The following is a 15308-nucleotide window of genomic DNA, read 5'->3' on the forward strand; positions in this document are numbered from 1 at the left end:
CGCCACCTCCGCCCCGCTGATGAAGGCCTCCACATCCGTGATGTCGTTCAACAGGACGAGTTTCTCTGCATCTCCCTCTGCGCCTGGAGAGGACAGGTCGGGGTTGGGCAGAGGGCACACGAAGAGCAGCTCGGAAGCTTCCCCCCACACACACGCAGACATCCCACCCCGCGCGTGCTGCCCCCACAGCTCTCCCACCAGGATACAGGATACAAAGCTTGCACAGCACACCCTCAGTGAGGTGGGGTCCCCACGCCAGGCCCAGGAGAGCAGACTTACTGTGGGATGCAGAGCCGCTGTCTTCAGCACAGCCTGCTGGGGAGCCCCCGGCAAGGAGGATGACGAAGAGACACGGGAAGACGGAGGTGCCCATGGTGCCAGCTTGCCCTCTCCTCACCATGCCACCTCTGCTCCTCTCCTTGGCAAGTGACACGTCAGCTGCTTCTGGGGCTCGCAGTCCCGCCCAGGGAAGTGGGAAAGGAGCAGCTGGCCAGGGGCAAAGCCTTCAGCTCCTGAGATTATGTGTTGGCTGGGAGAGAGCCCAGGGCCTCCCAGCTGTGTGGGCATCAGCCTCAAAGAAGCTCACCATGCCAGTGTGCCCTCACCCACAGCGGTGGACATCTCAGCTCTTGCACCCACACAACCAGGCACCCCAGGTTGTGAGAACACCCCTCCGCGTAGAGGGAGCCACTGCACCTCCTCAGGTGCTGGGTCCCACAGAGGCTGATGCCCTCTTTTGCTCAGCCAGCCAGTAAGACACAGCTCCTGCACTTCCTCTGGCTGGCGGGGAACAGCTGCCAGGTAAATGTTAAACATGAGAAGGCCATGGTCTACCTTCCTGGGCTCATTCAGTTGCCACTCTGGATGACAGGTGGAGGCTGTTTAGCCCTGAAGCCCACCCTGATCGTGAGCAAGAGTTTGGGCTTCAAAACAGCATTCATGAACCCCCCAAAGGAAGCCACTCTGAAATAGTTTGCCTTTATGGGGAAAAATTATCTCCTGGCTTCCTATTCATTAGAGTTGGGTTGACGTTTTGAAGCAGGAGGGCTTTTTCCCTTCTGAAACACACTCTTAAGCCTTCCTATAACAGTCTCCACACATAGCTCACTGCAAAACTGATGCAACAGTACCCACACTCCAGAAAAGAATGAGACACTCATGCAGAGAAGAAGAAAGAAACCATTTTTATTCTTGAGACACTGAAGTCTTGTTACAGCATCTAGCTGCATCCCCCTGACTGATTTTGCCTGCACGAGTATGGATTTCAACAGGGTAGGGCACCAGATACAAACCAGGAGACCACCACGGGAGGTAAGTAGCCATTTACAATGAGTCAGAGCACATGGCACGTGTAACTCAGAGAGGGATTTTCCAGGGACCAGTCCGCCCTGCCAGGAGACTCAAGGAGCTGGCGAGGTGATCTTGCTTCCTAGAAAAGGCACTTTCCGGGACCGGAGTTGGTATAGAAGGAGAAATGGAGGCAGCAGGAAGAAGTACTGGGAGAAAGGGAGGGAAATGCTTCCCAATTTAAACCATTATGTGTCATGATGGGGCAGTGGTGAGAACGGGTGGGTTATTTTCAGTGTATCAGAAGAAGCAGCAAAGGCCATCTGCTAGCCTGTGCATTGACCAAGGCTGGCACAGAGCCCTGGCACCCACGGAAGGGCTGCAAGGGCTGTGGCCAGCCACAGTGGCAGGAGGGAGCAGCGTGGTGGGCATGGCCCACCTGGAGACTGGTGCAGGAGGCAAGGGGACGGGAAGGGGGAAGGCAAACCGGGTGAACTCATTCTGTCCATTCCTTCTTGATGGACAGGTTCCACTCCCAGGTGAGATGGTCATGCTTGTCATCATCCGTGAAGAATGACTTGTTGTGATAGGTACCTCGAGCCAGCATTCCCTTAGGAGCCTCTTCAATAGGCGTCAAGAACTCATATTCCTCTGGCCGTGGCCCATAGCTGCCAACCATGAACGTGGCTTTGTCCACTAGGAGAAAACAATCCACAAGGGATGAGCTCCTCAGGTGGGGAAACAATAAAGCAGAGAAGAAGCCAAGAGCATAAGCCAAGAGCATAAGACAGAAAGGAAGTAGTGTGGAGAGAAAGGGATGGTAGTCAACAAGGGGAACACTCAGTGGAGGCAGTTAGAAAGCAAGCAAGCAAAACACAAGGACTGCTGGAAGGATGAATGGATGGATGGGCAGATAGGCAGGCACTTCAGCCTGCACCCTCTCAAATGTGCACGCTGATGGAGGGGAGTGGGCACCCAGAACATACAGCTAGAAGTCTTTCTTCATCCCCTGCTACTTCTCTTTTCTGGTGAGAAGACGCTACTTGCATGCTTAACGGGCTTCAGCCTTAGTGGTGGTTGCTTGCAGAAAATGCAAATGTGGGACGTGTGTGCAAAATGTGGCTTTCCTCTGCCAAGCCCAGATACGGCACCACTGTAAGAGCACAAGAGGTCATGGGCAAGCACAGGTCTCCATGGACAGTGGGAAAGTTTGCAGAGCAGCTCTAAATTTTACCAAGTACATCTGGAAGGATTTTCATGGCTGACAAACTCCACAAGGTGCTGAGCCACTCTTCAAATGCAGGTGGGGGAGGTGAAAAGCTCTATACAGAGGAAATCTGTGGCAAACACCGTCTAAGCAGTGTCTCTGGGGACATTTCTGCTGCAGACGGTGGTGCAGCGAACAGACACCAGAGCTGGCTTGCAGTGAGTTCACACAGGCACAGGAAACAGTTGGCCTGGTGACACAAAGTGCAGGCTAATTCACTCTGCCAAGAAGTCTCATCTCCTGCGTGGCAAGAGAGGCTCTGTCCTGGCCCAAATCTGCAGGGACACTTCTTTGAGCAAGGGTAGGAGCATGGGTGTGCAGGGCATAACAGTCTCTTACTCACCCTTCACTCCTGTCCGGTAGGTGTGCTGCACGTATTTCAGTCCCGACACAATGTCCCTGTTTACCTGCAAAAAGTGACGAGAGTTAAGAGTCACCAAGAGGGTTTTGGTCCTCTGTCTGCTGTTTTTCCCACCTTATAAAGATGTCCATCTTGGATCTCTATACCAATGCTGTCAAGGGCTCAGTACAGGACACATTGTGGGAAGCCCTAACATCACTTCTCCACAGGCACCCAGAGACCTACAGATCCTTGGTGTGTTTGAGGGCATCTTTTGCCCTTCCCCGTCCTTCCCCTAACTTTGAAGCTGACAGGGGCACATAAGGCAGATTCTCAGAACAGGCTGATGAGGACAAAGCAAAGTGAAGCAGAGAATTCCCAGTTAATAGCTTCCATATGGAAAACCAGAGGTGGGTGACTGGAGTCATCCCTTCAGCACAAACAGGTGGGCAAGATTCACTGAGCTCTCCCAGATGCCCTCTAAACTCAATGGGGAGCTGGCGAGTCACTCCTAAAGAGATGGAGAGCACCATTTTGTTCATTATCTTCCTTCAAATCTCCCAGGGACAGCTTGCATGTATCCCTTTGCTGTCCCTATCCAGCATCACCGCCTTCCTGCAGCACTGTTCAGTCTGGTAACAAGATGGGCAGATCCTTTTACATCCTGGGGAGAATCCACATGGTGCCAGTTCTTACAAGCATTGGGACTGAGGGCGAGGGTTAGAGTAACTCGTCTGTCTCCAAGCATCTCCTATCAACAGGGCTCAGATACAGACGGAAATATTTCACGGCACAAAAGAGAGCTGGAGGTGTCTCTGGGGACAAAGCCATCTCTGAGACAGCAAGTGAGCCTCAGAGAGGGAGGGAGATCTTTCCTGCAGAACCCATACATTAACACTTCCCCTGCTCTGGTTCAGGAGAGCTATCCTCCTTCCTTTTGCACTCTGCCAAACCCAGCTTTGCCTGCAGCGAACATCTGTGGAGGTGATCATTTCAGTGACAGATGCCATGCTGCAACGTGACCAAGTTTCATTTTCAGCTGGGAACAGAAGAAATGGCTGACACAGTGGTTAATGGGAGGCGGGGAGAAATTAGCCCATTTGGGCATATTGCGACACAGAAAAATTCAGATATCTTCAGCCAAATGCTACAGTATTAAATCTTTTCCATGTATTCATCAATTTCAGCAATACAGACTGAACCCTGAACCAGTACATTATGGAAGGCCACTGTCTCTTCTTCTTCCTTTCCATTCCCACTCTGTGTGAATTGAAGACTTTCTAGTGACTAAAAATCAAGCCAAACTCAGCCAAAAACTACCTTTTTCACTTTCAAAAAACCTGTTGTTCACCATCGTGGGTGGACAGAAGGCAACTTCTTCCAAGGGGTGGGCAAGCAGACATAATGCTCTGGAAAGGCCCAGTTCCTCGTTGGGTAGCATGACACCTAAAGCTAGGGGAGCTTTACCAAGGCCCAGCTTGTCCAGCTCTAGATATCTGATAGACTGCTGGTGACTGGCTTCAGCAACTGAGGAGAAGCAACCAGAAGGAAAACAACTCACTTTGAAGTGGATCTTAACTCTGTATTCAACTCCTTCCTTTAATACAAAGGTCTCTTTCTTGAGTGCTTCAAGGTCACCTGCAAGGAGAGGATCAAGCCATTAGCCAGAGGTGTGACAGGGAGAAGAGACCACCTGCAGGGGGATGGGGCTGGGACTGGTGTCGGAGGTGAGGATCATTTCAAAAGACTGCAAACCTGCAAAACAAGTGCACAGAGGTGGGTACAAGCAACTGTACGGTGAGCGCACACATGCAAAAATGCCTGCACCTGAGTGCATGTATGTGTCGGTGTCCACATCTGCACTGAAAACGCCCTAACAAACATGGGTCTGGGCATACACACGCAAATGTATTTACATGCAGACCTGTTGTTAGCTATCTGCAGGAGGGCATCACGCTCCAGCCATGCCCAGCCCCAGTTTTGGGCGAGCTGAGCGTGTTTCACAGCCCCTGCCCGGCCCGCGAGGCCAGCCGGGCGCTGCGCGGTTTCGGTTGAACAGGAAGCCTCTCGGCTCCTGCGGGCCCAGCTTCCCCTCCGCGCAGAAAAGCCCATATAAGGTGAAGCCTGGTCCTCTCCCCACGTGCCCCGGGGCCGGAACTGCAGCATTGCTTGGTTCTGAAGTTTCACAACAGCCCGCTGCCCAAATGCACGCGCGTCCCTGGTGCTCAGGAGCTTAGCTGACAGGAAGTAAGAGAAGGCAGCAGAAACCCAGGAGCAAATAGGGCAATCCAAACGAAGAGAAAGACCCTCAACACTTTCCTGTTACGTCTCCTTTTTTCGTACAAATGTACCTTAAAATAAAAAGCGAGGCTACGATACCCTCAGGATTCCTCTAAAACCCATCTGTAGTATTCCAAGGACAAATTCGCTTTCAACTTGAAGCATGCTGGGGCCTTTGCTTGCTACCCTGTGTGCCCAGTGAGAGCCCGTGCCTACCTGTAAGGTCCATGGTGATCGGTCCTGGAGCAGAGTCACACACCAGGGTGAGCCGGGTGACCACCACGTTGGGAGCTGTTGGGTCTGCGGGTAGGAAAGGCAGGGGGAGGCTCTCAGGTTGCAAAATTAAGTGTTTGGGGGGAAAAGTGAAGAAGAAATGCCACTGACTTCCCACCCAGAGACTACACCTCACAAAGCACCCAGCAACACCAGGCTTCTCTTAGCACAACAGGACCATGCATCTACCCCAGATGCTCAACACAGATCCCTCCAGCCACCATCCCAATACACAGGAGGTCTTTCCCCTACAGGTGACTCCCCTCTTAAGATCATTTTGAGTAGCAAGGTCACAGGCTGTCCCCCTCACGTTTCAAACCCTTCAGGAGTCCTCCAAGGTCCACATACCCTCACCACAAGCCCCTTCCTGATGCTATCACTCACTGCTACCTTACACATAATGCTCAGAGCATCTTCTCTGCCTCCTTTTTATGCACCTCCCCACCTTCCCGTAGCCAGTCCTCCAGCAGAAACAGTGTCTGGTCAGACAAGCTCCCTCTTCTTTGAGGCCGCCTTGCCCCATCCCCTAGGCACACTGTTGCTGTGCATCTCCCTAGCCCCTTTCCTACAGGATGCTCAGCCTACCTGCCACCACAGGTCCATCTCCCAGCAGGGACTTCTTGTATTTAGCAAGGCTCTCATCGTCTTTGTCCAACTCTTGTAGCTCCTGCAGTGTTTTCTGGGGAGGAGGTTTGTAGTTCAGTTTCCCATCCAGCTCATCATCGTCTTCCTCCACATGAGGTTCCTGTGTCTTCTCAGTCATGATCACTTGGTCTGGGTAGCAAAGAGGAGCAGTCAATGGGATCACTCTGTGGGGGAACAGCTTCCCTGGGGGCACGTTGTGGGTCAGTCCCCAGGCAGTCAGGCAGGCACCTGCCCAGCGCTGAACTCAGCGGGATCGTCAAAGGCAAATGGCGACAGCGATCAGCTGCAATCCCGACACTGCTGTGCTGATATTGAGGCTCGAACACAACCCCCTCCTGCCCCCACTCCTCTCCCTGCAGGCACCGCGCACACGCAGATCTACACCAGCCTTCCCTCACGGGGAGGAGGCGCGGGAGCGGAGGCTGAAACCGGTGTGATTTACAGCTGCTCTGCAGCACGATCGCTGGCCGGCAATCCTGCAATTACAAGCCACCGTACAAGGCTTCAGTGCCTGCCAGAGATCTCACACAAAGAGCCACAGCTACGCAACAGGGCACAGAGACATGAATGTAACCAAGGACGGGTGTTTCTTTTGCCCTCTTGTTTTAAGCCAGCAGTCAGACAGCGTTTCATGAAAAGATCAAGTACCTGACACTGCTCCCTTACATTAGCAAGTTAGCTAAAGCCCTCGAGGAAACGCACACACTTTGGTCTATCTGCTGGCATCCCTAGTGTTTGCTCCTAGGAACAGCTCACCTCACACCCCTCAGGTCTCCTTCCTGCTAAGGAAGGAAGCATGAGGGTGACTGCATCGAGCCCGGCTGCAGAGCTGCCCTGCATACCTGCGCTTCATCCGCAGGGCTTCTCGGAAAAGAGAGGCAGGAAGGCTGGGGCTCGCAGCCACGCACTCAGCACGGCCAGGATGCGTGACGCTGAGCGCTGGCAGAGTGAAACAGCTTGGGTAGCATCCCAAACGGGAGCCAGAGCAGGGAGAGAAAGGCTGACGGGCAGCCTGGCAGAGAGCACAAGATGGGGAAAGAGGAGACAAAGGCAGGCAAAAAGGAGGGAGAGGTGAGCAGCACTGCGCCAGGTCCCCTCTGTCAGCTGCCTGCCTGGCAGAGCCAGCCGCATGGTCCTAACCTCCTTCCCGTTCTCCAGAGAAAGGCAGAAAGACAGAGCCGTGCCCTCCGGCGCCGGTGGGTGTTGCAGATGGCCAAGCCACTCCTTGCTGTTTGACAGCGAGGTGATTTGGTTGAGCTACACAGGCCATTCAGTTCACTTCAGCTTACTCTGAGGCTGTCTCTGCCAGAAATTCACTTTTTGCCTGGTTCCTTGCAGTTTCCCCATCAAGCCCTTTATTCCTCTCTACAGCTGTGGCCATAATGCTCCCAGAATTTCCCAGAAGGGAGCTACCAGGATAGTTTTCTCATTCATTGAAACAGAACGGAAATAAATAAATAAATATGCAACAGTTCACAGTGAATCAGCAAGTGGAACCAGGCAGCAATGAGTAATACGCAGACCTCCCAGTGCAATCCCAGCACAGGTGAGATCAGAGGAAAACATTCAAGGAGGCATATATCGGCAAAGGCACGTTACAGAGGGACAGAGAAGGACGGAGCAGCACAAGGAGCGTACTCAGCCAGGCATGGCAATGGATAACGGTTCTGATGCAAGACGGCTTTGCAACAGCATGTTGCCGTGAGTCAGGAACTAGTGCAGGGGGGCAGCTGGGAAATAAAAGGAAATCCTAGCTCAACTGGACAGGAAGAAAAGCGTGTCCCAGCAGCCAAATGCCCTGGGCTGAGTTCATGCCCGTTCCTGGCTCTGGGAGTGCGAAGGATCTGCATACCATGGGAAAGGCACCTGAGCTTGTCCTAATGAGGAAGGAAACCAGCAGCTCCCCACCAGAACCACAGAACAGAGCTGCCTGCCTGCCCCTGTCCTCCACATGTCACGGCTGTGGTTTAATCACAGGAGGGGGAGAGACCCAGAAGGAGGGAGAGATCCCGCCGGCCACATGCACAGAGGAGGCAGAGTCAGGGCCGGACCAGCTGGCTGCTGCCCATCTCTCAGACCTTCCCTTTGCATCACGCATGCCGCAGACCTTCCCTCCCAGCCCAGGGGGCAGCTCACTTGAAGCGGGGGTGCTTTTAGGTTCTGAAAACCTCCCAGAGGGGTACGCAGGCATCCTGCTGTGCCAATGGCAAGAGCCCATGCAGAACGGCACCAGCCATGCTGCCTGGCAGGAACAACCCCCAGCTCAAGCGCGTCTCTGCAAGATGGCACCGATCAGACCCCACTCTGGCGCTTCTCCCCTTCCTACGACGTTCCCAGGCAGGGAGGTGACCATGAGGAAAGCTCACATCCCCGCTGCCCCTGCCCTTGTCTCACAGGCAGCAGCTCCCCGAGGCTGGGGAGAGCCCCAGGTAGCGGGGAGAGCTGGGGCTGGGCACCGAAGCTGCTCGCCCCAGCTCTGGGGACTCCGCAAGCAGAGAGATGCTACAGGGCTCAGGCACGTTGAGTCTCCATGGGTAAGCGTGTCAGCACCCACCTGTCAGCATGCCGGGGCTCCCGTGCCACTGCCCAGGCCATGGGCTCTGCTGGCACAGAGACCCCTGGGCCTCAGGCCATGAGATATATTAAAAGCAAAAAACATTAACCCCATAAATGCTTTATGCAAGGAGAGATCTGGCTGATTTGTGCCCCACTCTGCCCTATTTTTCTTGCTTCCCCACAGCCCCGACCCACAGCTGTGCATTGCCTGTGCTTCCGAGGCCCAGGAGCTCCCAGGCAGCAGCAGGGCTGCGTTAGGGACCCCCCCTCAGACATGGCTGCAGGAGGACATGGAGGGATCACGCTCTCGCAGCACCACTGCCCGTGCCGGGGTGGGGGCTGCCCTCACTCCCGCAGCCTTTGGGGACAGGGGGCTGCAGACAAGGTGGGTGGTGGGCACCTCCTCAGCCCCCCCGCCCCGCTGTCACAGGGCACGAGGAGGGGCATCAGAGGGGCAACATTTTATCCACGCTCCCTCTGCGCACCTAATTAACCTCCCCAAATCTCCACCCGAGCCAGGGCTTATCTCCGGTTAGTGGGTTTGGCAGGGGGGGCAGCAATTTTCCCCCACGGGGGAGCTCCGCGCCTGCCCGCCCGACGCCCCCCATCCCACCCCCAGGGTGCGAGGGCAGAGGGGGAGCCCAGCACCCTGCCGCCCCCGGCACCCCGGGGTGCCAGGCGGGGAGCCCCCCTCTGCCGCCACCCCCCTGCCCGTGCCAGTGCCCTCCCGCCACCCTGGGGGGCACGGGGGCCGCCCCCCCTTCCTCTGCCCCTCCGCCCCATCCCCATCCCTCCCAGCCCAACTTCCCCGGAGGATGCGGGCAGGGCCCTGACCTCCCTGCCCGTCTCCCCGGGCGATGGAGCCGCAAGCCAGAACAAAGGCGCAAAGTTGCGGGGCGCAGCATCTCGCCCCCTCCCCGGCCCCCCTCCGGCCCACGGTCCCCACCCCGCCCGGGTCTGCACTCACTGCCTGCGCGGCGCCTGCCTCCGGGGTCCTCCTCTGCTCGCAGCGCTCCGCTTTCAGCTTTGGCAGTTGGAGCAGGAAGGAAGTTGGCGGAAAAAAAAAAAAAATAACACTCACACGCTCAAAAAAAAAAAAAAAAAAAAAAAAAAAAGCCACCACCACCAACCCACTCGAAGAGGAAGCCCCGAGACGCGGCCAGGCTCCGCATGCCGCCCAGCTCCGCGCACGGGGGCGCAGCGCCCTGCCCCGCTTTGTCTGCGCTGCGCGCCTCTTGCGCCGCTTTGTCCCCTGCGCGGCCCCGGGCTCTTTGTGGCCGCTGCTGCACCTGGGGGTGGCCCTTTGTTTTTCAGCCCCGGTTTTAGTCGTATTTCTTTTCCTCCTTGCGCGGGATGCTGTAATTAAGGTGGATTTGAAAAGCTGACCCCCATTTATACTGCTGTTACACTGCTGTTACACCGATTTATACTGAGGGTAAGTGGAGAATCAGGTCGTGTGCACCCGTGCATACGTGGGGGGCTTGTAAATGGAGGTCGTTACACACGAACCTCATTTTCTCCCGGTTAGCACATGCTACCTGCTGCATTTAATCAGCGAATTGTTCCCATCCAGCCGCGTGTTCCCAACTCTCAGCCATTTTCCGACAAGCAGTTTCAAAGATCAGCTACCTCAGGAATAAGCTCACATTTCCTAGGGATGCTTAAATGATCACAAAGATTTTATACCACTTCCTCTCTGAAATATCAGCAGATTTTAATCTTCCTCTTCCACTCACAAATTGCTCACTTAGTTCTTCAGTCGCGTAGCTCCTGCACACACATAATCCTCGGCACAGAATTCAAGAACAAATTGGATCATTGGTCTGCAACCAACAAATCTGGATCTGAAATGACTGATGGACTCCTTTTAATGCATTTGCAGAAGCAAACTGAGCAAAACAAATTGTCAAGGGGATTCGATTCACTGCCCGGGATCCACGTGTCTATTAGAAAATATTTATCATACACAAATTTTGAAAGGCTGCAGACAACTAAGTAAGAGGAATCTCTGTCAGATCTGAGACTGATCTCAGAAGGGGGGGATGATTTTCCCAGCCTACATTGCTTTGATTCAAGCTATGGATGGCACTTTGAATTCTGCCCTCATGCATTTCAAGGGACAAACAGAGCCTATCTCTGGCTGGCAATGGATTTCCATTTAGCCAGAGCTGTAGCCTTAGAAACACTTTTAGCCTCCATGAATTAGCTCCATGACCAAGAGAAATTATTTTATGCTCTGCTGCTCTTTCTCACTCCTACACTTACCCTTCTTGTGAGCCAGCACAAGAGAATTGAGCTGAACACAGCACTGAGCTGAGTTTTAAACATACCTGCCAAAAATAGGTAAGCAAATACATAAGTATATACCAGTGAGTTTATACATGCAAATACAAATGTGAAAGTATATAAAGAAGAGTTTTCCATCCTTGTTCACTTCTGCTGGCACAAGGGAAGGGGCTGTGTGGTCATGGGGATGGGGAAAGGACAGAGCAAGTTCTTTCAGTGGCCATACCAAATTATGGTGGCTTGGACTGCATGAACAGGCCTGGGCAAGCTGTGAAGAGCTGGGTGTGTTAACTACGGGGAGCTTTGAGAAGATGGTCTTATTTTGTAGCCTCTGTGTCTTATAAATCAACTTTTTGGATTGGTTCTAGAAGTGTCCTGACTATCTCCAATTTCAGCAGAATTCCCAGTTTGCACTGGGGACCAGAACGCCCTGGCCATAAAAGTGTGTGGGTTGAGGTTACTGTTCGTCCATGGCTTGGCTTGAGGTTTCCTTGGTTTTAGTGGCTGTGTACAGAGAAACCAAAGCAATCGGAACTCTAGAGTTATTGTGATCATTTTTGCTGGGGAATGGTTGGATTTAGTTTTATTTCTTTGTTGTTGTTGTTGTTGTTGGAGATAAATACTGGACTGCCTGTGTCTTTGTGTAGCTATATACACACTATTTCTAAATGTATGTGAGCATACATCAAGACCAGTATATCCACAAACATGAGCATAGAGGCGTAGGTATGTACATCTGTGTGCCACCACAGGTGTGTACGCTTAGCCTGTACTGGCACGAATGCCTAGAACACAGGAGATATGGGGTTTACTCCTAGATTAGAAACTAGCCAGTATGTAATTAGGGACAAATCATGTTATTGCTCTGTGCTTCATCTTCTTGTTGGTAAGAGAGGTGAGAAGAAACTGCAGACATTGGATACGCACCATGGAGAGCAGATGGGAGCTTAGAAACCAGGCGTCATCCTTCAGGTTGGCACATCCAACATCCCGCTGGGGAACCATGTCACTGATCTGCTGGAAGAAAGGCAGGTTTTGAACAGTGTTGCAGCAGAACATCACTGAAAGCAAATCCCTACCACCAAGTATTTCACCTCTGACAAACTGATGCCATGCAACAAAGATCATCTCTTGGCAGACTTTGTCCAACCCCAGCCAATTCTTACGTCTGTGACAGAAGGAGGCAAGGACAACAGCTAGACTGTACCCACTGCATTGCAAAAGAAATTGCAATGTTTCAAATGTGGGTTTAGTTGGAAAATAATATTTAAAATATTTAATCAAATATTAAATAAAATAAATATTAAATGTTATTAGGTCCTATTTACTTTCTTTCCACTGAACAGAGTCAGTTGTACAATTAGTTGACCACATTAAAACATGTAACCAGCCACTAGCGTCTAAACTTGTTTCAAGTCAATATCCAAAACCTTATTCAAATTTTTAAATGCATATCCTTCAACTACAACCTTTACTCCCAACTGTCAAATGCCTTCTGTAGCACCTTATTGGACCCAACATATCCTGAACTTAACAATTTTAAGGTTAAAAAAATAAATAAAATAGGCATGGTATCTTTTTTTCTATTTGTGTTTGGATTGCTGCCACAAGCTGTCCACCATTTCTGTGTTGGAATTTTTTTTTTTTTTGCCTGGTGCTACATTGCTGTGGTGTGCTGCTAAATGTCATCTCCAGAAGAGACGGCTGCATTTGAGGAAAGGGAACTGTTTTATAGCCGTTAGAAGTGACTAACTCAGGAAAACGTCACCTGTTATAATCCTGTACTTTGATCTGCTCTTTAACTGTAAAACTTTCAAAGTGGGTGCTGAAATTTCCCAGGCTGGAAAGCACCAGCATGGGGACTACAGGTAGATTTCAGTCTGGGTGGGGAATCCTTTTCTGTAGTTTTAAAAGGCTCGATAATATATTTTTCCCACTGCTCTTGTAAAGTAGCTTGGTCTGGAGCTATTCATTTGCACTTGCACTGAACTCAGCACAGGGTGTTGCTGGCTCACACTGCTCGCTAATGAATAACACTGCCGAATCCTGTCACTGTCATGAGCTTTGCCTCCCCCTCAAGCTTTTCACAGTTTCCAGGAAGACTACAGGCACTACACCGGGAAGACAACCTCATGGTGCAGCAAACTGATGTCAACAACTGCTGCAGGGCAGCATCTCTTTTGGCCGCAGGTGTCCCCAGGCCGGGTAGTGTCCCTCACTGCATGTGGAGGTCTCTTCTCCTCCAGAGATCACAGGGTGATCCGGGCCTGAGGCAGTCACGAGATGAGCACAGGAAGGCAGCAGGTCAGGGTGTTTAGACACGGGGCCTTTCCCTGCTGTACGAGGGAGCATTCACTGCATCAGGAGGTGCCACCCGGCTCCCTGGTAAACCCAGCACTGCCTCCTCCACCTCTGGTTAAGCAGGATGAACCGGGGAATGCAGCTGGTGAAGCATGGATTCGTTCTGTGTGAAGAAAACACAGGCTCAAGGCAACCCAGGGTTTGCTTTAAAAGGCAGCATCCTGAGGTTGATCCTGCTGTGCCCAGCACACATGGTGCCCGTCTTCTCCCTTCTTGGTGCCACCCGCCCCTCCTAAAGCACTGCGAGGGTGTGTGCAGCTGCTGGGGTGGGCAGTGAGGAGGGGATTGGGCTAGACACAGAGCCCCTGAGAAGGGTTCAGCTGGGCTTCCCACCCCCGGAGCCACAGCAGTCCCTTCAAACCACCTGGCCACAAGGCTCGTGGGCTCTCAGCCAGGCAAGGAGCTGAACCCAGAACGCGTGACTGGGTGCTCCATCTCTCCAGCTCCTCCAGAAGAGATTTCCTTGAAAGATGGAGAGAAGATTGGAGATTTAATGCTTGTCTAAGCTGCTTTCAGGCCAGTTAACGTGCTAATCCCATAACCCTTGTCTCCAGCCTCAAGGTGTGCGAAGACTTCACATGTCTCTCCTGCATGCCTTGCCTCCCCTGGGGGAACAAGGAGAATGGCAAGGCAGGGAGAGGGAAAGAGGCTGGGGATGACGGGGTGCAGGCAGACAGAGCCTGTTTCCTCCAGAGGCCATCCTGAGAAATGCTGAGGATGGACACAGCAGCCCAGTTAAGGAGAGGGAGAGTGAAGGTGGAAAGGGCCAGGGAGAGAGGAAGGACAGGGATGGGTGTAGGGAAGAAGGTCCCTGCCTCCAGGGAGCAGTGATCTCTCCTCTGCACACCCTGCGCTCCAGGGCCCAGCGTGGAGGAAAGCAGCTCCTGCCCTCTGTCCCTCTCAGTGGCTGCTGGGCAGGAGCCTGCCTCTCACGGGGCTGCTGTCCTGGAGGAGTCACACACCAGCGCAGGATTTGAAAGAGGGCTGGATTATTTCAGGGCCTCTCAGAAAACGGGTGGTTATGTAAGGTCAGATCTCAGCAAGTGTAATCAAAATCTCAGCCCTAAGCTGATCGCCAGGCAGGGTGTTAGGGAGGTATTTATCCAAGCTCTCCCACATGCACCGTGGCTTCCTTCCCTCCGACACAGCCGGAGCTGAAGCTGGGACTAAGTCAGGAGAGCCATGGCATCCTCTTTTCTCTGCTGGCCTTAGAAAATCTCGTTGCCAGCTGCACCCTGCCTTGCCCGTTCTAAATGCTCATTTCAACAGAGAGCTCGACTTCATGCTGGAATTCATGGCTTGGTGTGAGGCTGTGCCCAGGACCCCGCTAGCTCTCCATGTGCCTTGGTGCTTCAGCCACAGCAGTGCTCAGGGTGCGCTGCTTGCAGCTGTGCAGCCTCCCCTGGAGCCGGGGAGGCGGTGGTTATCAGCCTTTCTGTGCCAACATTCTTCCTTTATTGCACTTGTGCTGTTCCTGTATTAAGGCTCCCATGGCCCTGCCCCTGCCAACCCCCACAGTGTTTTTGTGGCAGGTTCTCACGGAAAGCACTGGTGTGAGAACTGGTCCTCCTCCCTCTCTTTCTTCACCTCTTGTTTTGTGGACTTCAGTGTATAAAATAGAAAACTAAATGTGGTGAGCTATTTAAATTCTCAGTAGCTATTACCCAATAATATATACACACAGAATCGTAACAACCAACGAATGTGCAACATTTGCATGCAATTAGCATTCTCCTCCCAGAGCTAATAGAGTCATAACCAGAAATAATCAATAAGTGGGTCCTGATGAAAATTATATAATGCCAAGGAAAAGCATGGCAAGCAATTGTCATCCTCATCACCTTTGTCATCATCACCTGCTGCACTGGTGAGACCCCCAAGGGAGGATACTCCTATGGAACCCCATTGTTACTATTCCCAGCTGGTCACTGGGGAAAGTCTTCCCCTTTCCCTCTCTCCCCCTTCATTTATTTGCATTTTGCTCTATAGCTACCTTTAACCTTTACAGTCACT

General features: G+C 52.6%; 1 protein-coding gene across 2 annotated transcripts; it reads right to left on the reverse strand.

Annotated features, from left to right (window-relative positions):
• Nucleotides 1-1161: 1161 nt before the first annotated feature.
• ARHGDIB (Rho GDP dissociation inhibitor beta) lies at nt 1162-11878 on the reverse strand. Of its 2 annotated transcripts, none has more exons than XM_040555926.1 (6): nt 11862-11878; nt 6033-6221; nt 5391-5474; nt 4456-4532; nt 2898-2961; nt 1162-1983 (listed from the first exon to the last, which is right to left on the reverse strand). In XM_040555926.1, exons 2-6 carry the CDS (start codon nt 6208-6210, stop codon nt 1784-1786), a joined length of 603 nt encoding a protein of 200 aa, XP_040411860.1. In that variant the 5' UTR covers nt 6211-6221; nt 11862-11878; the 3' UTR covers nt 1162-1783. The 2 variants fall into 2 exon arrangements, with proteins under 2 accessions (XP_040411860.1, XP_040411850.1); XM_040555916.1 differs by lacking the exon at nt 11862-11878 and adding an exon at nt 9616-9864.
• Between the last annotated feature and the right edge of the window lie 3430 nt (nt 11879-15308).

The sequence above is a fragment of the Cygnus olor genome, chromosome 1 (genome assembly GCF_009769625.2).
Source record: "Cygnus olor isolate bCygOlo1 chromosome 1, bCygOlo1.pri.v2, whole genome shotgun sequence".
NCBI classification, from domain to species: Eukaryota; Metazoa; Chordata; class Aves; order Anseriformes; family Anatidae; genus Cygnus; species Cygnus olor.